The sequence below is a fragment of the Chiroxiphia lanceolata genome, chromosome 6 (genome assembly GCF_009829145.1).
Source record: "Chiroxiphia lanceolata isolate bChiLan1 chromosome 6, bChiLan1.pri, whole genome shotgun sequence".
NCBI lineage: Eukaryota > Metazoa > Chordata > Aves > Passeriformes > Pipridae > Chiroxiphia > Chiroxiphia lanceolata.
In genome coordinates this window covers 54,945,908-54,971,370 of record NC_045642.1, presented here as the reverse complement: position 1 = coordinate 54,971,370, position 25,463 = coordinate 54,945,908, and the positions used below count along the sequence as shown (strand labels likewise).

Here is a 25,463-nt window from a genome sequence, read left to right as displayed (position 1 = left end):
GAGCTGTTGAAAACTCCAGGGAAGGAAAAAACCCCACCAAACCAAAACCCAACTTCTGCAGTGAACACCAGTGGAAATATTTAAGGAAAAAGCAGGCAAGGATCAGAACGCAGACAGCTGACTTCTGTTTTAAGAAGCTGGCAGCCACACACTGTAGATTACTCAACACCTGCTTCTTGCCCAGGTTTCAAATCTCCAGTGCTGGAACAGCCTCCAGGCTAAGGCTTTTTTTCCTGTCTCATTCAAGAGTGTCGTTGCGTCTTCAACTTCGCAGATTTCAATGAGCTGTGTAAATACTTACTTGGAAAAGCAATAAGGGGGTTGAGTCACAAATGAAGATTGACCAAAACCAAATCCTTTATTTCCACAACTGTATAAATGTGCTCCAAGTATGTGTCCAACACAAGTTAGAAAAACAAAATAGAACATGCCAGTTGCAAACTAGATCAGTTCACTGACGTGCTGACTCCTTGGTATTAGGCTTAGTTACACAAGACCAGTCACAGTAAAAAGATACATTTTAGAGTACAAAGAGTAGCAGGATGTTAAGCCATTTCAGTTTGTGCACATACAAATCACACTTCTGGCAGAAAATGCAGAGAAGTTCGCATTACTGTGCTGGAAGCTATGTTGCATCACTTTAAATGGCATCAATATCAATATCGTCATCTTTATTGTTTGCAGGCTTCACAGTTTCAACTTTAGGTACACTGGCAGTTGAAGAGTACACCACCTGTGGAGACAAGACACTTGCTTTTACTACAGCACTGACTGACACTAAGCACTGGACTAAGTGCAACACCTACCCGCCCAACCACCCTCCTGGCCATGTCCATGACCCACTTAACATGCTGCTTTGTAAGGCAGAGCTGTGCATGTGCATCTGCAGGAAGCAGGATCTCATACCCAAGAAGAGAAGTGTACAGTACTGGCAGGAGAGCAACCAAATCACCCACATGCAAAACTTGTTCCAGCCACAGCCACCTGGAGTGTAACTCACAGACTTTATCTAGGGCTAAACTGTGAGGGAAATGGTCAGTTACTCTTTCATCATCTGTTTTAACAAACATCCTCCCACTAACTCATTTAGAACATGCAGTTTTTTGCATGATACCTCCCATCAACCTTCTACTACTACATGAGCTGCTACTGTGCAAGAGACTGTACCATTCCAGAGTGACAGTCTTGGGCTATCCAAATGCTCTTACATTTAGTGTAGTGTAGCAAGAACACTCTGATCAAGCCCTAGGAATAGTGTTCCTCCAGTTCCCAACGGTCACAGTAATACACCAAGGAAGCTGTTTCAAATTGCACCAGGTTACAAGACTTAAACATGCAGGAAACAGTGCAGCCTTGGAGCTGACAATGAACTAGCCTTTCCTACCTCTATATTTTCATCTTCATCCTCTTCTTCATTACCGGAAGATTCTTCTTCAGCTTCCTTTAGCCATTTAATAAATGGTTCTGCTTTAACACGGATTTCTTTGGCAAGCTCCTTTGAAACGTATTTCTTTGAGGCCTGAAAGACACAGACTTTGGTTGAATGCTGAAGAGTTTACACCAGACCATACCCAAACACAGCAAGAACCCAACTTGGACCTCCAAACTCACCCGCTGCCTTGAACAGCCCGTTTTTGGAAAGGTTTCTCTCAGTACAAGCTATCACACCAGAACACAGAAGCCAGATGCAACAGACTACATTCAGGTACATAACACACTACCCTTTACCTTTTCTGCCCAGCTAAGGATGACTTCTTCTTCCAGAAGATCTGCATCATACATTTCCTTCAAAATATGTGGTATTTTCGAAATAAGCTGAGACTGATGCATGGCTACCACACACTCGAAGCCATGGAGAAGGTACCTCTGGGCTTTCTTGTTGTTGTGGCAGAACTAGAGTTGTGATAAACACAAAAGGGATTCAATTAGCTTTTTGAATTCTTTGAACCTTGAATTACAAGGTTTACAGCAGTTCACACTATCCCTCCCAGCAGTTCTCCCTAAGTAAGGAGCAGTTTAAAAGCAAAACACTACAGTAAGTCTTCTTCCTCACAGTGCCAAGCCATTGCTATAAAACGCTCAGAACAGTGAGTGCAGAAGAAGGAATTGCTTACACGAAGGAAGTGACGTCTGTATTTTCTTATTTGTTCACGAATCTTTTCGTCAAAAAGGACTTCAGTGAGAACTAGCGGGCCCATGGCCTTTACATCCAGTCTCTCTGCTTCTGCTACAATGTCTTTGTCTGAAGTATCAATGACACCTTCTTCCTTCTTTTTCTACAGGGAAACGGGTACAGAGAGAAACATTTTAATGCCACTTGAGGTCTGCGCCCTTTGCACCCTTCCCCTCCCACTGCTGGCAAAACCAGTGTTTTGACAGAAGCTTAGAGATGCTGCTTTTAGTTTCCTTACAAACACTTTATACCACTAAAGCAAACAACCAGAGAATAGTTACCTTCACAAAATCAAACAGTATGTTGACTCTCTCCTCCACAGTTCTTTCCAAGTCTTCACTAAGCGTGAGGTTCTTTGCATGGTCACTGATTTCATCCATTCTACGCCTCTGGGCTTCTTCTGTTGTGTCCTCACCCCAGTCATCATCATCCTCCTCCTCCTAAAACACAAAAGCAAACCGAGAGATTCACAGTGTTACTGCAGTTTTAGTAATAGGCAAGAGTAGAAATGATACCAACTTCAGAGCATTTTTAAAAACCTAAAGAAAGGTTTACAGTACAATTTGCAAGTCAAAGGCCACAGAAAAAGGGAAAGAAGTAATGGAAACTTGAAGCTAGACATTAGTTTATAACCCTCTGTAAGGTTACTTCAAGTGCAGTTTTACCTCTCTCTATATATTCCAACATTTAAGTTTTGGAGACAGTAAGAGCTTTTGGTGCAATGTTGACCAGTAGGGAATGCCAGTAATTTTTAAGTTTTAAATCAGAACAAGACACCACACCCTTATCTCCCCACTTTCCCTTCTACTTACCACAACCTGTGGAGGAGTAATCTCCTCTGGTGGTGGGGGTGGAAGTGTCTCATTGCTGGACACAGAACCATTCTCTTTGTCCTTGCCTTTTCTGTTCTTCTTCTCCTTTTCTTTCTTTCCTGTACCAGTGTCACCACTTTCTGCAAGTGAATTTTAATGTTTGTTCTATGAACTAGAGCAGGCTACAAAATCCCTGCACCTCTGCCAAATCCCTATGCGGGTCTGGATGCTTTCATTAGCAGCAAGTTATGTGTAGTACCAATCCCCAAATACATTCAGGGCAGATGTACATCTGGCAGGGAAACTCCTGGTTCCAGTCACAGTCTTATTCTCACCAACATTGTCCAAGTCTATATAACAGGTGACCTCACAAAGCAGAGACCCCTGGAATAGGTTAGACTTTTCTATTCTAGCAAGCTTAAATTGCAGCAGGCAACTTAGATGCTTACTACAGAGTGTTGCTTGCACAGAACATTACCGTTTTTACTTCCTACTCTTTTACTTCACACCGATTCTAAGGAACTGCCAAGAGCTACTGCTAACTACCTTTCCTCCTCCTAAGCTGTCCTGCACGGGTAAATCCAGCTCTTCACAAATAGTTCTACCTGGGAGGACACAGCATGACGAGGAAAAAGACAGAGCACAGCTCCTCCATCCTGATCCCCAAACATACTCTAGGAGTAGGCTGGAGCCTTTTTACACTTCAACTAGCTGTGAGCTAATTATTTTTCTTTTTCACTAACAGCACTCATACAGAAGTTCTCTTTACTCCCAGCAAGTAAGGAAAGGCACTTACCAGGTGGGTTTTTGAGAATGAACGTGCAGAGTTTATGGTTTGTGTCAAGCATGCCTCGATAGCCACAGGCTTTGCAAGAGTTACCTATAGTTTGTTTCTTAGGATTGACATGCTGCAAGAGAGAACAATCTTCAGTTAACATTTCATTTACAAAACAATTATGCATTAAAGCCTAAACCTGACTTTTACATTATCATCTCCACAGGATTAACACAGAGGAAGTTAAGTAGTAGCAATTTAGCTCAGTAGTTTTGAACTGTTATAGATTTAAAACTTTCCCAAAGAGCACAAGCATGTGTACTGGGTTTTCTTTTCATATTCAAGTCAGCTTTAAACTTTGCACCACTTGCACAAACATCTAATGAAGTGTTTCCATAGTGTCACCATTAATAAGAGAAGAGAGCACTCACCAGATCAGTTTCAGGATTCTCACACTCAGGACAGAGAACAAATTTTTTAATGAATCCATCCAACATGTCTTGCAGCTTATTCGCCTCATGAGATCCATTGACAATGTAACGGTCATTCTTAACATCAAACTGGGTCTGTGCTCCCAGCTCACAACCAAAAAATTTGGTAGGATCTGTAGAGAAAGCACAGTAAACACCAACTCCCTTGTATCTTCGATCTGATTTTTAAACAGCCAGTAAATACGCTATTGCTTCTTTCTGTTCATTATTTCATCCTGAGATAATCACATTTCTTTCTTACCAATCTTTAAAGAATGGTATTAATGCTTTATTAGCTATGTAACACTACCACTTCAAACACAAAAGCATTAAAAATGCTGTGTCACTCCACACTACTTACACGTTGGAGGCCGATTAAGCGCCTTTGCAACGTCAACCATGTTGACTATAACCGTCTTTATTCCATTTCCTTTGCCCTCCACCTAAAGAAAACAAATAGTATTCCAAGTCAAGTGACTGCAACAGTCAAACCCAGTGTGTATTCCTCCCCATTTAACTACACCAGAATTCTGCTGAGAATTGCAGCTCCTTAGTCTGGACAGAAACAAGCAGACACCGTCCCTGCCTTTTGAGTGGCCAAGTATTATCATTATCTCACACCTCTTTCTCCTCTTGGGAGAGCAAGTGGAGTGCTTCCCACCAATGCTTAGGAAGTTACCTTGGCAATCAGACGGGGCATTTTGTAGCGATAGAACTGATCTGAAACACTGCGGTTGACGTTGACAGACATTTTGCCTTATTAGTAGCTTTATCAATAAGATGAAGAGATCTTTGATTGCAGTTTTTTGGTATCTTCTGTCTGGAGAAGACGGGATGACATAAACGACTGCAAGAGTTCTCGGTCTCTGACATGAAAAAATTTTCGCCACTGAGGCTGTAAGGTTCTTGCTTGTATGCTATGTTTCCCCAATACAGGTACCAGTGGCTGCGCAACAGCTCTGCAAGAATTAAGAAAGAGAACAAAAAATTCATTTTAGCTTAACGCGCATCGATCCGCTCTTGCTACAAAGCTACGTAAGGGATTATATTTGGGGTGAAAAAAAGGGTAAAAAAAAAAAAAAGGAAGTATGTTCTTTATGCTATAACTTTCTTCAACCTATGGAACTGAAAATCGCAACCTTGGATTGTACTGCTAATGAATTTATCCTTAACTACACCTACAAAGCTTTCCACCCTCTCTTACTATCCAAAACCTAATGAACAGCTTAAGACTATTTTCTGTACAATTAACCCCTGCAGGAGTTCTGGGATCAGTAAGGAAGGGCACACCGCTTGTTTTATTACGGAGACCCATGAATCTTGCACCATAAGGGTCATGTGGCAGGGCAGAAGAAATCAGGAGAAAGATCTGGAAATCAGATTCAAATTCCACACCACAGGATGAACCTATCACACAAACGGAAGTCTATCACAATGTTGAGAAATATCAGTAAGATGAAGCAGCAGCAATCTGTAGCCCAACATAGTTTTTACATGGCTTACCAGCTTTTGGATCGGAGTGGAAAAGAGTTGAAAATTACGTAATTCTCCCTCTCACTTATGGATTCTCATAGCAGCTTCTGTTGAGTTCTGACTTAACAGTAAGCCTGATAAAGTCTGACAGAAGTTGCTTCACTGTAGAAAGCCTAGCAATGCAGAGGTACAGAGCAGTGCAGCAGCTTTTCCAGATGATTTTTTTTCTTGTGGGAAGGGGAGGGGGAGGAAGGGGAAGGAGGATGAATCCTATTATTAATGTTGCCTTCAGCAGTATTTACATATTTAAATTAACATGTGCCTCTATAATCAGATCTAAGTACTTAAGCCACAACTGGCTGACTACACAGGCAACCCTGACTACAGAGCATGGCTACTCTGACACGTCATCATGTTATCATTAATGGCAGAAGCGCTGACACATTAAAGTAGCCTTCTTAGTATTTACACGTAAGAGCACATCTATGATGCAACATGATCCGAGTCCCTCTGGTCAGGTTTACAAATTCTTACACAGAAGCAGTTAAGACTTGTATAAGCCTTGTGTTCTACATTAGCACAGACGCAGTTTTACCCTTCCTCAGCAAAAAGTACACCGCGGACTCTGTTTCGAACACGAGGTTTCCCTCCCCAGGGATGACTAAAAAGAACCACCGCGCAGCCTGACCACGCGTTTGCGGCAGCAGCTATATCGGTGACCGAGCACCCAGAACGAGCGCGGCGCTTCCCCTCCTTCCAGATTACCGCTTTTGTCTGCCGCAGGCTGAAGCTCCCTCTCCTGGTCCTTAGGACACCTCATCCCAAGTACCACCTTCCCCCATACGCCTCGCACGGAGGAAAGAGCGGGAAGGCGAGACCCGCTCCCTGCCGCACAGCGCCGCGTCCCCGCCCCGCTCGTGATGAGTCATAAATGCAGCAATTAAAGCACTGAGTCAGCGCTGCGAGAGATTGCGGGGGGGGGGGGCGGAGGGGGGCACCCCCAGCCGCGCATGCGCTCATCACAGGGCCGCCCCCCCCCTCCACCCCAGGGCCGCCCCCCGAGTGTCCCCCCGGGGGCGGGGGCCGAGCGCCCCCCCCGCGATGCGCGGGAACTGCGCCACCGCCCCCCCCCCCCTCCCCACAGCGCGGGAGGCGCGGCCCCGCCGCCGCCATCTTGTCTCGTCGCATGGCGGCGGCATGAAAATAAATAAATAACTGGGGGGGGGGGGGGGGGAAGCAAACCCCAAAGAAGCCTCACCAAAAAGAAAAACCAACCAACCAGCAAAAACCCGGCAAGTGAAGCTCTAGCGGTTTTATTTTTATTTTAATTGTTCCCCCCCCGCCGTCTCTTCTCTCCCCCCTCTCCTCAAGGTCCGGGACGCTTCGTTACACAAAAGCCTCTTCCCATTATCCGCCGTTTACCGACAAGCCAAGGCCCCAGCCCAGCCCAAACCGCTCCCCACAGCCTCACCCCGCTGCCCTCGCCCGCCCTACCCCAGTACTAACACTCACCGTTTTCGTCCAATAAAGACATAAACCCAACGCTGCTCGCCCCGGGCTGCGACGAAGCCGATTGTGCAAGGAGAACAGGGCCGAGGGGGCGCTTATATCCAGGCGGAGAGGGAAGCGGAGGCGGACGCCGCAACCTCCGGGTCCCGGCGTCCTGGGGCTGGCGGTATCAGCAGAGAGAGCGGCGCCGGGCAATCTGCGGGCAAGACACAATCAGGGGCATCGTTAGCGGCGGCACCTGTGAGGGAAAGGGAGGAGGAGGAGGGGGGAGAAGAGGGAAAGGGGGGAGGGAGAGGCGGCGGCGGCGCGCAGCCGAGGCAGGAGGGGGCGGCGGACGGGACCCGGCAATGGCTGCCCCGTACTCACCTCTAGAATGTTCTCGCTCCGACTGAACAACGCCAGAGCTGGGATCAATCAGCCAGCGGCGCGCCCCGCCCACCGACGCCGCCATTGGCTCCCCGCTCGCCTCGGAGCGGAGCTATTGGCCGGAACCTCGCAGCTCCCACCGTCTATTGGTGAAGACTGCCATCAATCAAGGCAGCCCTGGCTTCACCTCCCGCCCCCTTCGCCCTCCCCCCTGCCTGTGCCCCAAAGGACATCGCGTCTACAGCGACCGAGTCTCGCGAGAGAGCGCTGGACGGGCTGGGGGGGCGGGAGCTGCGTAGGCTGAGTCAGTGCGGAGGAGCCGCGGTTGAAGGGTCGGGGGGGTTTGGGGGCCTCTGCGAGGGCTCTGAGGGGCTGTGGACGTTCTGAGGAGGCTTCGAGAGGCTGAGGGGACTCTGAGGGACTAAGGGGGCTCCTAGGGGGCCCCGAGCCCCCTCCAGCCCCACCGCACTGCCCCGTGTGCGGAGAGACTTCGCCGTCCTCGGCTGCCCCTCAGGGCTGCCCTCCCTGCCGGGGAGGCGACCGGCTGCCTGGAGGGCAGTGACTGAATGCTTGACATCACTGTAACTATGTCACAAATGATTTAAAGCAATTAAACTTCTGAATAAGTTGTGTTTTTCCTGTACATCCGGCTTTCAGGGTGCAGGGAAGAGCCTGTTATTTAACTTCAGTGTCATAAAGACTCGGCGATGGGTGGCTCTCAGTGCCTGGGCTGCCTCACAAAGGATGACACAATTGTCGTATGCACATACCCTATTCTTTATATAAAAGTGTTGCCAGCCCTATGTAGCTGAATTGGGACCCTGGGTGAAATGCATTTTTGGATTTACATTCATGTAAAAAGCAGGAAACTTTGGTCCTTTCTTCCCTGTTACCCTTTCCCATCTTCTTCCATCTGCCCTCTTGCAGTATCCCAAGAACTACGTATTTTGGGTATTTTAGATTGTCAATAACGTTCAAGTGGCAAAGAACTTTTTCCTGACTTTATGAATTGATTGGTGAAGCAGCTCTCTCGCCTCTTTAAACACTCCCCAGCAGAACAATGCTCCTCGGTTCCTGTCACTGTCTTACTGAATAATGTTGTAAAGATTTTTGATGGCTCTGTGGGTGTATAGAGGAAAAGAGAGGGAGCAACAATAAAACTAGTAGTGACATTAGATAATGTTATATACTCTAAATCTCTTCCTGCCTGAAGTTAGTTTTGAAGCATAGGTTTCCTGGCTGACTTTGATATCACATCGATGTGGTCACAGGAAACACCCCTCCTGTTCAAGTTCATCTTGGAACATTTTTGGTCTGATATGCAGAAGAACTGCATTCAAATATGAAAGTGACATAAACAGAAATCATAAAAGCTGGGCTATCGTTCTGGACACTTCTGGTGGCACACAACAATAAAAGATCTTGTTCTCTCAGCTGGAGCAACAGAGGAAAATGTGCTCATCTCAGTGCTTTCTAACAAGACCCTCTTATGTGATGGCAGCTGCCCTCGTTACATGTCTCCTTTCAGCGTTCAGAATAGCTGGTCTTTGTAGCCAGGACACTGTCCTGTAAAACATCATAGAATAATTTGGGTTGGAAGGGACCTTAAAGATCATCCCGTTCCATCCCCCCTCTATGGGCAGAGACACCTTCCACTAGACCAAGTTGCTCAAAGCCCCATCCAGCCTGGAGTTGAAAACTTCCAGGGATGCAGAGTCCCCCTTGCGAGTTTGTCTTGGACTTCACTGTCTGCATTCGAAAAAGTTAAAAAATTCTTCAGGATATGTTATTTATCTCCTTGATAAACACACAACACTTTCTGAAATGTGAGCAAGAGCGTTAGGGCAAAATATTGAAGCATCTCCAAAAATGTCTCGAGGGGAAAAAAGTCATAAAAAAAGTGGGAGGCAAGAAAAGCACAGCAGGAAATCCTTTGCTGTGAAAATATGCTGCACAAATAACTTGCTAAATGCCTCCTGTCTGTGGCTTTAGCTCCATTTTACAACACCTAGGGGGTTAATAAATTACAAGTGTTAAAGCCTATTGCTGCCAACACCACTTTAGTGAGCTACTAAAGAGAAAGGAGACCCTGGATTTGGTGCTATTTTACATAATGAATAACTCTGAACAGTTACAATTAGTAGCATAAATAAAGATTTTTTTAAAATATATAGTATATAAATTGACATAATTTAGTTAAAGAGGTACCTTTTAAGATGGTATTTCTTCTGCAAAAAGCAGGCTCCATCCCAGTGAAGTCATATGACATTCTCCTGGATTATACAAACGAGACTAAAATTGTGGATTAATGACTTCTTGGTGCCTAGTTGTTGATTTTTTTCTCAATAGAAAATTCATTAGTATTAAATGTCAGATCTCAAATATTTTTTACTGAATCTTAATATTTGCAGTTTGCTCATTTAAATATTTCATGGCTTGGACAAGACAGAAAAATCTTTTCTCTCTTCCCACTTTAAAATATCATGGGTTTATGAATCCTGAAGTTCATAGTTTACATTGCTTGTATGATCTTCAAAATACAGACCACTTGTGTGTTTTGCATTTTTTTGGTGGAAACTAAGCAGGTTTTAGATATACTTTCATAATCATGATGTTTGAAATGGCGTTAGTAAATCAGGTTTTGCAAGTGGTTTAATGTCTGAGAATAGAAAGTTTTCCACGGTGGACCTTAGGGTGCATTTCCTTATCACAGAAATGTTTTGTTATTGCTCCATTCAGCCTTGAATAATCTAAGTTTGTTCTATGTTACCTTAGTCAGTTTTTATTGGAAATAACAAAAAATCAATGCCTGTGGTAACGAAGCAAAATAAAATTCTATCAAAGATCTTAATATATTTAAAATCCAAAAAAATTGGTGTTGTAATCACATGTCTTTGTACCTCTGATTGGCAACTTTTTGTCCTGTCTGTGGTTTACTCCTTGAGTTTGTCCTCTGCAGTGACGTGGCTGGCTAATTCAGTACCCATTCAGTAACCTTGGCCTTGGAGAATGCTTTGTCTCTGCTCTAAGCTGTATGTGTTATCTCCCAGGGGCTGGTTCAGAGCTCTTGTTTTGCCCAGTGAAGGCAGGAACCCTGAGCATCTGAGTAAGGGATTCCCTGTTGTGCCATCTTCACAGTTTTGGCTGTAATTTCAGTAATTTCAGGAGATGGAAGGAGGGTCAAGATTATCTATAGTTAAGTGGAATAGAAATAGCCTTTCTTCTTCCTATCTTGGCAATGTGTAGAGAAAGTTTAATTATTTACATGCCAGGTTGGAATATGCAACGTTTGGGGAAGAGTGGGTCCAAAATCCATCGGGATTTACACTAGACATTGATCAGTCACAGGGGCAGAGGTTAATGCTGGTTTTACTGTTCAGGAGCTCCACAGTCACTGCTGTTCAGCACCTCACTGGTCATCCTGGGGAGACTCACTTTGTGAAATGCTCTCCTTTCCATGCTCTGTAACACCATCATTCTTGTTAGCTATTAGTAGTAGTTCAGGAGTTAGTAAACAGAGAAAAAGAAGAGAGCAAGTGTATGACGTTAGACACACAGGTAGCCATTATTTAAGATAGTTGTTTTTGTTGCTTCTTTTACTATGCAGAAATGCTAAAATCTCCCAGCTAGTGTTTGGGAGTGAGTGCTCTGAATGTGCTCAGTGTCAGCTGACAGCACGAGGCAAGCTCTGCTCCAAATCTCTTGTTGTCCTCAATAGACACAGTGAGGTTCCCTCTGCCCTCCCTGTATATCTGCCTATGTAAGGGAGTCACCTCAGCAAGGGGAGGCAAACAGCTTCTCTGCAGAATATAAACTAGTATTTGATAGCAGCGAAGTCCCTGCCTTGGAGACCTGTCTTTTCTTTGTGTGTCTCAGAAGTAGGTGGATGTGCTGGCGATAGGAATCAGGGAAGCCAGGTTTCTCAGTTTGTCCAGACAGCAGCTTTGGCTACGGGCCTAACTGGCAGCCAATAGCATTATGCAGCACTCGCATGCTTGTGGTTGACAAATCTGCCTGCTACATTTATATGGTTGCTGAAAGAAGTGGATGTGGAAGATAAGGAGTCCCTGGGAATATAGCTTCCAGCTGAGAACATGCTGTCAAAGCTACCTGCCTGTTCATTATGCCCATTAGTACCCACTGCATTTACATTTCCCTGCTACTTGTCATAGCCAGGCTTCAGAATAACCTGTGTCATAGCACAGGCTTTCAGAATCTGCCTGTGCATTGAGTTAAATCTCTCTTCCAGTACCGTTTTAGCAATTTACACTTTCATTTCCATTTCATTACAGAAATTGCTCAGGTCCTCTGCAGCTGTCATGTGCTTTGCCAACACCTTCACAGATTAATCCTCTTTCATCCTTTTCCTTTGGCTTCTGATTGTCTGGCAACCAGTGCTGTGATTATCAGTATTGATTTCTCAGCAGATGTGAACTCTAAGTAGTAACAAACAGTAATGAGGTTTTAGAGTTGCCTGTTGGCTTTCTACTTTTTCTAAGATGAAGGTGTGGTAGCCCCTGGTACTGAGACTCTATCTCCAAACTTCCTCCCAGTCTGGGGAGACCTTGAAGATCTTAAGTGCTCTCAAAGCCCTTCTCCTGTGAGCATAAATGTGGCTGCTGAGCTTGTTTCTAGGGGTCTGCACTGCTGGTTGCAGCATATTTAGCTCATCTGTTCTACTCATTCGAGCATGGAGGAGTTTCTTTGCTTTAGAGCAATACAAGGGCATTGCTGGGAGGGATGGCGTTTGGAGGCAGTACTGAGGCCCAGCCAGGCATGATGTTTGTGCTTCTGCTGGCAGATCTAGAAGAGGAGAAGGTATCCCTGATGCTTGTGCTGAAAGCAAAAGAAAAGGCTATTTTGAAGGCAAAGGAAAATCTTTGTATTCTCCAAAACAAAACCTTTGAAGGTGCTGCTTGCCTGGAAGGGCAGAGCTGTGCTTTTAGAAACAGACAGCACATTATAGAAAACATAGGTTTTTTACCTCCAAAGTCTAATTTTAAATCCTTAGAGAGTTGCCTCTCTTGCAACATTGAAGGTATTTTTCAGGAAACTACAGGTCTTGTAGTGGGTAGTGTTGAATTTGTACATCATGGTTGAGAATTTGCTGCTTGTTTGGTATATTTTGTCATCAGCCCGAGAACAGCTGGTGTGAGCTTCCTAATAAAAACACAGGGATTACCTTTTGTAATGAAGCAAATAATACATGACTGGGATGCAGTGCCAAAGTCTTTGAATGCTCTGGTGGTTTGCAGCTCAAATATTTATATTCCTAAAGTAAATTATTTGCCAAACTGAAAAACAAAGCAGGGGGAGTGGTACTTAAAATATGAAAATAGAGGCAGAAACTTTGTCCTATGGTTTGCACATGCCAAGTGTTATGTATGCTTAGGGTAGTACATAGACTAGTAGCAACGTTAAAATAGCTGATAACACACATGGTTTCCAAGGGTGGTGTAATAAATTAAGTCTGGTTTTGACCCATGGGGATTCTTTGATGCCTAATAAAAGCTGGCTAGAAGAACTAATAATGTCTCACTCTACCCATGAATGTCACTGTATTTGGAATTATCTAGTGGGTTCAGGAACAGATAAATGGGGCTGAAGAGACAGGCACGTGCATGCACACACATGAACACACACTCCACCATTGCATGAATCTTACTTGTTTAAGAAACGAGGCTAAAAATATTCTCAAATATGAATCCAGGCCAAGCATGGTGTTGACTGTAAATTCTGGCATGATTTTATTGACCTAATGTAGATTTCTGTTTTTGAGAACGACTCAGGAAACACTGAAGGCAGAACTTTCTGACAAGGATTTTACTGCCTTGAACTATTTCCAGAACATTTTTTTCAAAAGTTCTAAGACACCAAGTTGGGCCAATGAAGGCTCAAAGGCATAATGTAGGCTGAATTTTTCCTTGAAGCTCAAGGGTGTTATTTGAAGAAAAAAAATCTTATCCACATTAATTGTTTTTGAAATTTTACTTGAGATAGTCTTAGGAAACAAGCTTTCTTGAAACAAGCCTTTTCATAGAGTTGAATTGATGTAAAAGAAATGTTAATGATGACATGATTTGTGGCTACCACACTCATATAGGAAACTATGGCACCAACAACTGAATTACATTATGTGGTAGCTGTAAATATTTTGGTGCTGTAATTCTTTCAGAACTTGTCTTTAGGATTCCAAAATGATTGTGTGCATGTGAGATTCACTGGTACAAAGCATTATTCAGCACTTGGGAGTCTAATTTATACTTATTTCACCAGTGTCCTTAACATGCCTTTTTCTTAAGCCTTGTTTGCACAAGTAATTTCAAGTAGAGTAGCATTTTTGCTTCAGTGCCTGCTGTAGTCATGGGGCATCTGAATAAGCTGTAAGTTGTGGTTGTACAGTTCTCCATGGATTTTATATCTGGTATGTCTTCTTTGCAGTAAAGAACACAAAGTAGTACTTCTAAAAGTTCCTCACAACCACTTGATCCTCTAAAAGATGAGATACTCGAAGAATATGCTGGCTGGTTTTAGTGTTTTGCTGCACCTCACCCACAGTTTGTTTTTAATCATTCTCATGAATGATTTACTGTTCCCTTTCTATCATGTTACTTTTTCATTGTTGCCTCCAGCAGGCAAAAAGCTTTCAGAGGGTTCTTTAGGGCTTAATGTATTGTTTGTCCTAGATATTTGGCATGACTTATTCAGAAATGCGTAATAAATACACAGCTCCTCTCGTTTCTGATTGTTTGCACATTTGACAGATTAATGGATGACCAGGTGATGGATGAATTCTCTGTTCTAGACGAAGTTAGGGAGGGTGTGTGGGTGCAGGTGGGATCTAGAAGGTCATATGTAAATGTATGTGAGCTCATTAAAGTCCATGGAGATGCAGTACTTTATACCAGTGGATAATGTGCCAGTTTAACTCAGAGACTTTACTTCTGAGGCACCTTTCCTGGTAGTGGCTCTGTGCACTTATCCCTGATTATGGCCATATAGATATAATAGTTCTGTCTTCAAAGATAGCTTATAAATAGTTATTTTTAATTTGCAGATATCCAATTCTTTTGATGAGTTGCATCTACTGTGGCTGAAGAAAGCTCTTATTTTCCCTGCTTGCCTTTTTTTTTTCCTGGTGCACTGAGACAAGGAATGCTGCGACAAGGGGTTTTGATAGTTTATTCTGTCTGCTGTGAGGGTAAGTCTCTGTGTGAGTCTATGTGCTCTGAAGGATGCTTACTAGCACAAGCTAGAAAAAACTTCTTTTTATTTTATTGATAGTGAATTGTGAATCTCAGTGCCACCGCTGCTCCCAGAGAGACTTACAGTAAACAGCTGAGTCACAGAGATGAAGCCTGAAATTCCTCCTCTCCTAGATGCGAGGGAGTCCCACTGCTTCCTCTGCAGAGAGTCCTGAGCCACTGCATTCTGCACACTGAAAAATGTTCAGGTGGGCAGGAGGGTGAATGATTTGGCCCCTGCCCCTTGTTGGCACTGTGCTAATTTGGGTGCATGGGAGGCATATGCTGTGGTGTGTGCAGGCAGATCACTCCCAGCTTACTCTGTTCCTGGAGCAGCCGGGAAGCAGGCAAAGTCGTGGTGGGCTAAGTCCCAGCCTGCTAGCTGGGTTGCTCGAGAGTCAGCACAAACCTCCTTGTCTCCTGCTATGGAGTAAACCACTCAGGTCTTCTCTTACCCTGGCAGAGGTTTTAAAGAGGTAGTTTAACTTTGGGTTGTGGCAGATTTGCCTGATTTTTGCCTGTTTGTGCTCCAGGTCTGCAAATAGTGCTGTGTTTGCTGTAGTGATTCCAACCTACGTGATCAGTGTTGGGGAGGTCTGTCTCCCTGCATCTCTGAACTCTGCACAGGACTGTTGCACAAGAGGCTGTGCAATATATTCTTCCAAAACACCTGCTAATAAGAGCACACCAAACAAAGGAGAGTTACTAATCATGGGTTTCCCACAATGGTCTCTTTCATAGGGCGATAATTAATGACTGCTTCTCAACAGATAAATAAAATATCAGATAAAATGAGTCAAATTTGTAAGCCTTTACTCAGGACCAACTAAGCTTCAGCCATTTGCTCTGAGCACTTTTGAAAGCTTGGCATGCATCACTTGATGGGAGAGCTGTGCCAGAGCTGTGAAAAGCCGTATGTCTTAACCCTTGTTCTGTATCTTTTATCTTGTCCGTTTCTCACTTACACTAACTACATTTAAAGGTTTTTGGAGGGCCTGTCATTGTGCTTCCATGCTGCTAAGGCATGAACAGACAGTATTCTGTTCTTAAATCTTGCTTTGAAAAATCTCCTCATAATATGTCCCAGCAGAAACTCCTGTTGATTTGTCCTTTGGCTGTGGCTGAATGCCCAGTCATGGGCCAGAATCAAACTGGCTGAGTACCAACACAGGGCAATTTGCAGTTCCTTGTAAGTGACTTCAGTTCATTTTGGCCATGTCTCTGCAGCATTTCCCAGAGCCAGTCATCTGCGCTTCAGCTGACCGGGGTGCAAGCTGAACTCTGACTTGCCTGGCTGAGCCTGCCAAGAAAAACATTAGCTAAGCAGAAACAGTGTGTAGCTGGGGGCAGAGGTGAGCATGCATTAAGTATCCACATCTTGATACAGAAAGGATGCAGCTACAATCAAAACAGGGTAAAGGGGACTGGGCAGACAGACAGCCGCCTGAGGTGACCCAGCAGTGCACGCCACGCTGCTTGCTGAGAAAGGCCTCTTTGTCTCCCTGCATTATGCCTGCCCAATTTGAGTGAGATGCAGAACAAATGCAAGAAATCCAACTGTATGGCCTTGATGACATTTTTCTGGTTTTTTGACATTGCTTTGTTGTGCTTAGAAAGACCTTGAATGTGTCGGCCAACAGTGTGTATCTCATCCCCAGCCAAACAGAGATATTTGTGCAGCTGGCTTGCAGTTCCCCTCTCCCTAATGTGCAGGCAAGGGGATGGAGAGGATGTCTCAATGCTGGGGCACCTTTTTATCAAGAGAATTCACTGCTGAATCACAGCTGAGACACAGGATACAGAGGCCCAAGCTCTGTTTGGGAAGGAGTGGGGAGCAAAGGTGGGGAGGAGACCTTTAACCATCACTTACCCCTTTATCACTGGCTGTTGTCTGCCTGATCCCATGTCATACAACATGACAGTGTTTGTATTGCTTCCCTGTTCCCATTTAGATTAGAGATTGACCAATGTGACCTGTGTTTCCAGACCTTTGTTTGAACACAGCTAATGCAAGTCTTGCTCTGGTGGAAGCCCTGCTGTGTCCGTGAGTATCTCTCAAAAAGACAGGACAGTGTTTCTTATCAGTTTTAGAGAGATAGTCTTATCAGAGTTCTTGTTTCACCTGGATATGCACAGTTCCTTTTTGTTCTGACAGGGCTTTACCACTCTGATTAATTCTGTCTGTACCATTAATCCTACCATAGGCTATAGATAACACGATAAAATGGACTTCAATTGCAGTTACCGCTGGTTTTCTTTTCAGACTGTCTTTCATATCTATTTCTGCACTGGCAAAATGGTTAGACTGTAGACCTTGAAGCTGTAAGACTGAACATGAGAGATACAAGGTCTGTGCTTCCCTGAACTTTGGCAACATTCAAAAGTTTGGATTACAACCTGACTTCCCTATCTACCAAATGCCTGCTTGGCAAAATAGTTTTCCTGAGTGGCATGCCCTGATTCTGGATTCAGCTTGGTGCTGTTTGGTGGGGCTGTTTTGCAGTGAGTTCATGTCCAGCCAAAAGATATACTGGGTGTTGTCCTGAGGTAGTACAGTCCTTTAGCAGTCCTGGCTGCTGTTAGTGAGAGGCCTTTCTAGCAATTAAGAAATGCTTATTTCTTTTACTTGCCCACTGTTCTGGTGTCACACAGTGACAACCTCTGAGCCCATTGGTTTTGGTCACTTTTGGAAATTTGGACTCTGTATGTTCAAAACTGCTCCCTTTACATGGGAGGGCAGAGATAAGCCCCATGTCTGAGCTCCAAACCTGTGTCTTACTTGAATCTTTCCCATTTCCCATTAACTGTACAGCTTTAAAAGTTAACCAGCAAGCCTCTTCAGACTCTCTTCTTTCTTTGTTATTCTCATGTTCGTTCTTATTCTGGCTCCCTAAGGGGAAACCCAAATGTCATTTGCAGTTCACTGCCATGTATTACAACTGTTGCCCCCGTCTTGCTCTCTTTCAGAGCATGAACCCAACCAACCAACTTCTTATCAATTTGACAGGCTGTGACTGTTGTCCTGGTGACCGGTGTAGTTGCACTATCATTGTGTACAGAAGGCAGGGAAAGAGATGCCTTAACGTGTGGGTGTAGCTGTGCATGCGCATGATATGCCAGGAAGTCGCTGGGATACATGAAGATAAGATCCAAGTCTTGGGCTATGTGTGTGAAAAATGAGGCAAAAACAAAACAGAGAAGCATGCAAAGTTAATAGCTATAAGAGAAGAAATGGGAATGTGTGTAGGAGTTATAAATGCTTTGCTCTTCTCAGCATCTGATCTGCATACCCGTAATTTAGTGCATTTGTATATGAGAGATGCTTGCCCGCCAGCCTGCTGTCTTTTTCTACCCACTCCACATCTCCCATTTCTTACTTAGGTTTATGGACACGAGAAAGAATAGTGTTAGTAACACTTCTGAGTCACGTTTTCCATCCAGACGCACCATCATTAACCCATTCATACACATGTCCCTGTACAATGTCGACTCCAGTTCACTAATTCCTCGTGTGAATTGATCAGACTGATTTTGCGGTGCCCTGTCACAGATTATCTCCTAGGCACTAACAGAAAGCCCTGCTTTGAGCAGCATATGATCCAAGTGGATGCCAAGAACAACAGATGGAAAGAGATGGGTAAGGGAGCACAAAGAAATAGAGAGATATCATTACTCAGCACATAGGCAACGGTGTCAGCACACCAGCTGCCTAACGCTTGGGACAGCTTTTGCAGGCTACGTGGTGTGTTCTTGTTTTAGTGTTGGCTGGTTCACTTAAATATCGTCAGCTTTCAGCCATTGAAGAAAAGGTGGGATGGGGTAACCTGGATAAAACTGGATCCTGGCTGTTACAGGCTATATGTCAGTCAGGGGATAAGAACTTGTTCGGGTTTTCTGCATGTGAAAGGAATGTAAGAAACCTGCCAGTTTCTGTGCTGAGCAGGGATAGCTTTAACATACTGGGGTGAAAGTGGGGCACAGCCCAGAACATGTTCCCCATGTGTGGTGGTGTGGTTGTGTAGCCGTGGTTGCTACGAGGAGGGAGTGTCTGGTTAATCCCCAACCCCAGTAATCTTCCATGGCTAATTGAGAGTTGAATACATTTGGTTTACTGCAAAAGCTGGCCTTACTGAACACTCATTACCACAGACATCAAGTGAGTCCTGCCCTAGACCCAAAATCATGGGAAGATATGTCTGATCTGCTGCCTGTCTTGTTTTGCTTGCATATCTATGGCCTTAGCATTGCCCTTGCCTGAGTTTGCTTATCTGTGACCTGCAGAGGCCTTTCAGCAGATAAGATGCTCTACTAGACCTGCCAGCTCTCTGCTCACATCTGTGTATCTCCAAACAGCCTGCGTGGGGTGGATTTCTGTGGGACACATTGTGGGGAGGAGCTGATGCAGCAGATCTGCCTCCTCCAAGGCGATGCTTCAGGGCAGGCTGTGTTTCAGGGGTGGTCAGTAGGGAGAAGGGATAAGCCTGTGAACAACATGAGTCAGACCCTGTGCCAGGGCTCCTGGTGGGATGTGCCATATCTCCTGGATGAAGGATCAGAGCTCTGATGACTAACGAGGAAAGGATAAAGATGTGGGATGGAGCTTCTGTCATGTAAAATTCATGATACTGGCAGGCCCTTTTAAATAAAACATTACCCTCTCTGAAAAAGACACAAAGTCTTTCATGCTTGTAAAAAAAAGGGAAAGAAAAAAAAAGAAGGGATATTTAAAGAATGAGTCTGATGTGACCTTGAATTTGCTCTCCCAGCAACTTTGCACTGGAATGACACGTGCACATTCCCATGAGGAAATGTAGCAGGAGGGGAACATCACATTCGTGAGAGGAGGTGAGGGCTGGTGCTTTCTGTTTAGTGGGAGCAGAGGAGTTGCATTTCTCACCTCTGCAGCAGCCTCAGCCTCTGTGGTGGCTCGATGAGCTTCTGTGATACAGTGCATGGTGCTGGTGGACAACAGAGCAGACCTGCACCAGCTCTTGTGTTACAGCTCAGCTGATAACCTGGCTCCCATTACACTTCTCTTTCTGCTTTCTGTTGGCCTGCCTGCCTGTGCCTATTGTCCTGCACTCATTAGTACTTCTTCTGTTACTGAGAGCAGACTGTTTTTCTTGGGCCACTCATAAGTTTCCTGGGTGTTGTGTATACTGACATTTCTAACGGACTTGTGAAAGTCCCGTGTACCTTGAGCTAGTAAGGCATGATTGTGTAGCCCTTCCTTTGTAACATGAGTTCTTCCTCTTATGGGAAGCCCGGTAAATGAAGAAGATGCTATTGTTTGTTGCTGTTACAAAAGACTATTGAGCTAAATGGGAATTGAGCTAAATGGCACCAACTCCTAACTGCATAATTTCAGGAGGGTAACTGAAATGGTTGGAAATCCTTTTTTTGGCTAAGGAGTACAGTGAATAATTGCTGCTTTCAGTTCTTTTTTGAGGCAGTATTAGCTTGCTGCTTTTAAAAAATGAGATAGAAAGTGCATGTGTCAGTGACTGACAAAGTATGCTTTATTTGTGCATTAATTGATCCAAAAAAATATAGTTACAGAAAATTCAGTGCAACATCACATGCAAGGTGTTGCAAGTTATAGGTAACGGAAGTGACCTGTGCGTGAGTATTACATGGGGGATGGAAAAGAAAAAAGGAAAATTTGGGGTATAAGAAGCTGTCTTCATGATGTTTATTACGTACCACTGGTTTTCCTGAGAGCAATCTTAGAATCGTGTGGCATATCAATGTTAGATGATGACACAGTGACACATGGCTAACCCTCCAGGCAGCTTGCATCACCCACACCATTCAAGCAAGATTGCAGGATATGTCCCATGTTCTTAAAACACTTCTGGACATCTCTGAATATCATTCTCACTCTCTCCCTCTTAAACAGAGCTGAGTTCTCATGCTGTGCCATGTGTAAGAGGCCCTACCCTCTCCCTGTTCATTTGTGCTGTTTCTGTTTGCAGGAGAATCTGCAGTTGCCTGCCCTGCATGGAGGATGTAGTTTGTGTAGCTCCATCTGAAGTGTGTACCTAATGCTCTGTGGCAGCATGGTCTTGCTGGGGAAAGCAATGTTATTTGTAGTTTGGAAGTTGAGTTGGGTCTGGTCCAGTTGTCTTTGCCTCTACCTGTGTTGTTTCTTTTGAAGTTCTTATTTCTTTTTGCAGATATCTAGACGATATCAGCAGTTAGCTCAGGGAGGCCAGATCCTGGCATGGGAGCTTCAGGGCTTGAGATCAATTACAAAGGAGAGATGAAAACAACTTTTCTGAATTTGAGTGTCTCCAATGTGTAAGTGGATTGCCAAAGAGGCTCTTGAGACCCCAAAAAGACCCTAGTCCTGGGCAGAGGCATGAGACAGAGTCAGAAGAGTTGTCAGCAAACACCAGGCTCTCCTAGCCAGCTCAACCCCCTCCCTTTCCCTGTGGCAGGAGCAGCCTGTCTCCATGCTTTCATCCTCTCAGCATCAAACTCTGATGTTCCTGCTCTGTTTTGAAGCCAAGAGACAGAGGTGTTTCCCAGATGTGCAGAAGCCTTGGGCTAGTGGTGGGGTCCTGGGGAGGTGGGCAAGCAGGATTGCCATGTGGAACTTCCTTCCTGCTGAGATAACCTGCCCTAACAAGCAACTTTTGCTGGTTCCATTGCCGGATATGCAGCCCATCACTGCAAGTGATTCATCAGCCACACAGCTGACCCTGTGCCCCCACAGATCACATACATCTGTTTTTTTTCATGTGAGTGGAAAGCTAGAAGACCCGTAGGCCTGGAGACCAGTTTCTGACACTCTTTGTTGTCATTAATTTCCAGAGATTAAGGCTGTGGCTCGCTGCTCTGACATAGATATATCTATGTCTGAGCTACTCATTCTGAATTCCTTCTATTACTGATGGAGAGAATTAGGCAATGCTGGTATGCTGCTTGACTAGCCTATTTTAGATGTCTGCATTCACTTGAGAGGAAGGGCACTGCCTGTGTCTGTGTCTTTTTTCTGCTTATAAAAGCTGTCTGGGTTATCCACAGAGATGTAAACTACTTCATACTGGCCATGTACAGCTAGTGAAAGGATTCACATCCCCACAACTCAAAGAGCCTCTTAACTTGAGCACTGGGCAAAGATTGGATTCCCCAGATAGGCCAGGTGAAAGCCAAGAAGGTAGAGACCTCTATACAAAGGGTCTCTGCTCGATCCTGACTGTAGGGGCCTCCCCCTGTCACAGGGATCCAACCTGACTCGTTTATCCCATGGATATCCATTAAGGTTGTGGTACAGAATTGCATTGCCTTCATTTATTTTGTTTGTGTCAAAGAGTTAAAAAGAGGTCTCAGAAAATAAACTTGAATTTCTGGACAAGTTTTCTGTTGCTTAACTGGGCTTTTCTGCTGACTTTTTTCTGGTTGCTGTGGTCTTGGGTTTACCCTTTAAGGAGTTGTGAATATCTGTGTTTTCTATCATCCTTCAAACTCTGCCTGATTTCCCATCTCCTATAGCCACCTGGCATCTTCTGTGCTCCATATCCTTGTCCCTTGTTACCTGTATCACTGTCTTGCCTTTTCATAGTCTCTCTATGCCCATGTCTGGTTTGATTTGCTCACTGCTGCCCATGCTTTGCTTTGTTGACTGCGAAGGAATGTGACCTGCAAGGTCTTCTGATTGAGTCTAACTTTGCCTTTTAAAAAGAAGCCCGAGATCTCAGCAACCTACCCAAAGAACTAAAAAAACAAACTACCCCAAACAAGACAGACAGGAAAATATACAGTGGATCTTTCCATGTGCTCATAAATAAAAGTCAGACCATCACATGGTTTCCTAAAAATAACACCCGTAGCAAGTGTTTTGGTAGGAATAATACTGACCAAGTTTGCATGTTGCCCACATGCAAAAAAAAAAATTTGTTTAGGAAAACCCTGAGTCCTGATGCAGTGTTTGCATTTACTGAACCAGATCTGAGTTGAGAGGTGGTTAAACATATCTTATAGTCTCTTCTTGGTAGCCCCCTCTTCAGGTTTCAGAGGAGGGGGGATAGGGGAATGCTCGCTGGCAGCGTGGCCTGCAGCAGTTGCTTGCCATCTGCATGGGCTGGATGTGTGGGTTATGCCTGTGTGGTACAGCCAGTGAGGGTCCTCATGAACAGAAATCCTCTTCTGTAGCCTCAGTTCGGGATGTTCATGTCTGGATAATGGGTAGGATATCTCTATGATCAGTGGACCTGTATTTGTGTATATGAATTTAGCTTTCTGTCTTCAGCTGTGGGGCAGATCAAAACATTTTGGTATTGGCAGAAATCACTCTTGAGAGCCCAGCTCCTGCCCATGCCAGGGACTCTGTGTCCCTGTCCTTGTCCCTGTGGCCAGAACTGCAGCATAGCCCTGGAGTAGGAGCTGTACCTTGGGGGACATGAGCGAGTTGCCCCTGCCTACCAGCTCCTTCTCATCCTGCCTGAGGGGATATTGCTCAGGTGTCACTGCCCTTGACCTGGAGCTGCTCTCTGTGGGCAACTCAGCACCAGTGACAACAGTGACAGCAGCCATCAAGGGCTAGTGTCAAGCTGGCATCCCTCACAGTGATGGACATCCTTGGATTTCCTGGAGATCATCCTTGGAGATCACTGGTCTTGTGAGCATTACTGGTTAATATGCAAGGTTACTGAGCTGGGTATATGGATGGGCCTGATAGGATCTTAGGGAGCTGAGAGCAAAATGCGTCAGTAGCAGAGGCAGGAAGAAAAGCTCCTGGGCTGACCCACCTTTCTGTCCTTCTGAACCACATACCACCATCTTTGTGTTACTGAGTGCCACGGGATGCACTTCCCATCTCTTGGAGAACTGGCAGGTGGAGAAGTGTCCTGCATGGCTCACCACTAGGACATAGCATAGCCTCGTTGAGGCCCCCCTAGCTTCCCAGAGGCAATGGATGTGCACTGTGTCTGCAGCTGGATCCCACCACAACCTGGCACTGCAGGGCTCAGCAGACCTCGCTGGCTCATTTCCTCCTGGCATGGCAGGAATAGGCAGTCCTTGATCCAGCACAGCCTCGCTGCCGGCAGCCCAGGGGCAGGAGCTGCCTCCGAGCTGCCGGAAAGCTGCGGGTGGCTCCGGAGCGGCAAGCTGGCCACCCCGCTGTGCGGCCGTGTCCCCCACAGCTTTGGCACAGCTCAGCCTCTCCATGGAGCCGGGGCTGCCTGGCCTGCTGTGTGTGCTGAAAGAAGGGCTGAAATCCTTTCCAGACTCCAAAATGAGAGCAGAAGTGTGTCAGGGAAGTGCTTTGTGGGGATAAAGCTTTTATGACAAACGTATGCCATTGCTTTCCCTTAAGATTATATCCTCCTGCTTTTTTCCCCTGTCTCTCATGATAAGCGATACATGAGTTTCTGACTCTCTGAGAAGCCTTGATGCTGGGAAATGCTCTCATTCAGGCAGAGAATCTAGGTCAGCTGTTTGTAAGAATAGATCAAGCCTTCATTGAATGCAGTGGATGGACCTTCAGCGGGACGGGTTTTTTCCTGGCTTGTTTTGTTCGTAGTGAGCTCCAAAAGTTGCCAGGCATTTTGTGGACAGCAGCTATAACATTTTGCCAGCAGGCTAGATGCAGCGTATCCCAGGGGAAAATCAATATTATGAGATATTAATTGTGATTTTTCAATTTTTTTTTTTTAACCTAAGATAAGGCACTCAGTAATGAAGATCTGTATTTATGGCCAAGAGGATCTGATTCATGAGAACATACATTATAAAGAAGGGACTTAAACTTTTTCTCTGATTCCAGACCTATAAATAACTGCTCTTACATATGGCACCTAATTATTTAATTGTATATGCAGATTAGATAGTCATTTACATGCTGTCATCAGTGACAGCAACTAATAGCACTGGCAGTTATTTCCAGGCACATATGGTAATGCCAAAGGTTTTAAATATCAGTCAGTACCTGCCATACATATCAATACCTCTCCCCATCTCTTTCCTTCAAAAATATTAGAATAAATTAATAATCACAAAATGCATCTGCTTCTTCTTGGAACTAATTGTACCACGGAAGATCTGTTGTGTTGTATATTTTATATAAAATGACAGTCTAGCCTGGAGTTCCTGGTTTATTGGGGTGTGATGGCCCCCCCGAGACTGGGAAGGAAGAGGAAAGAAAATGTTAATATGCTTTTTCTCAGTTTACACATGCAAACGGTGGGGGAAGGCAGTTGCTGACATGGAGCACTCAGGTCCCACTTGCACAAATCCATAGATTTTTTTATCCAGCAGGTATTTCACAGCTCTCTGGCCTTCCCTCTGTGTAGACCTAAACAGTTACACAGGGCAAGTATAGTAGGAATCAGGGCTAGGGAGTGCCCAGTTCATCTTATTATCCTCATCAAAAAAATCAGTGCAGTCATATTTTTCCTGATGTAAAACAGGTTTTGTGCATGAAAACTTATATTTTTGCTGCCATGTGACCCATTTTGCCCACCTAAGCTATACTGAACTGTGAAGAGTGTGGTAACAGCCAAGGAGACCTCAGTGAACATTTAACTGTTATTGGCTTAGAAGCTCCACATTAAAACCTTGTGCAGAAAATATAATTAATGACCCATTCATTCAAACAAACAAGCTCCAAGGCAGCTGCCCTAAAATCCAGTGATT

At 44.7% G+C, this 25,463-nt stretch overlaps 2 protein-coding genes and 1 non-coding gene across 7 annotated transcripts in view; 1 reads left to right on the top strand and 2 right to left on the bottom strand.

Moving 5' to 3' along the window:
* Positions 1 to 333: 333 nt before the first annotated feature.
* On the bottom strand, positions 334 to 7,701 carry EIF5 (eukaryotic translation initiation factor 5). Of its 2 annotated transcripts, XM_032690393.1 has the most exons (13): positions 7,579 to 7,701; positions 7,216 to 7,408; positions 5,734 to 5,930; positions 4,910 to 5,189; positions 4,592 to 4,673; positions 4,192 to 4,364; positions 3,782 to 3,893; positions 2,986 to 3,125; positions 2,455 to 2,613; positions 2,115 to 2,276; positions 1,729 to 1,893; positions 1,385 to 1,519; positions 334 to 733 (listed from the first exon to the last, which is right to left on the bottom strand). In XM_032690393.1, the coding sequence occupies exons 4-13, from the start codon at positions 4,979 to 4,981 to the stop codon at positions 641 to 643; spliced, it is 1,293 nt and encodes a 430-aa protein (XP_032546284.1). In that variant the 5' UTR covers positions 4,982 to 5,189; positions 5,734 to 5,930; positions 7,216 to 7,408; positions 7,579 to 7,701; the 3' UTR covers positions 334 to 640. The 2 variants fall into 2 exon arrangements, with proteins under 2 accessions (XP_032546284.1, XP_032546283.1); XM_032690392.1 differs by lacking the exon at positions 5,734 to 5,930.
* On the bottom strand, positions 3,325 to 3,449 carry LOC116789112. The gene has a single exon (XR_004357895.1). It is a non-coding gene; the product is annotated as a small nucleolar RNA SNORA28 (small nucleolar RNA).
* Positions 7,702 to 16,537: 8,836 nt separating the features above from the next.
* LOC116788966 (exocyst complex component 3-like protein) overlaps positions 16,538 to 25,463 on the top strand; it is a 41,962-nt gene continuing 33,036 nt past the window's right edge. For 2 of the 4 annotated variants that reach the window (XM_032692241.1, XM_032692239.1), the window contains exon 1: positions 16,745 to 16,866. In XM_032692241.1, the coding sequence (XP_032548132.1) occupies positions 16,830 to 16,866 (37 nt within the window). In that variant the 5' untranslated portion in view covers positions 16,745 to 16,829. Of the gene's footprint in view, positions 16,663 to 16,744; positions 16,867 to 17,835; positions 18,460 to 25,463 lie in introns of those variants that run through there. The other 2 variants (XM_032692240.1, XM_032692238.1) reach the window with 2 other exon arrangements.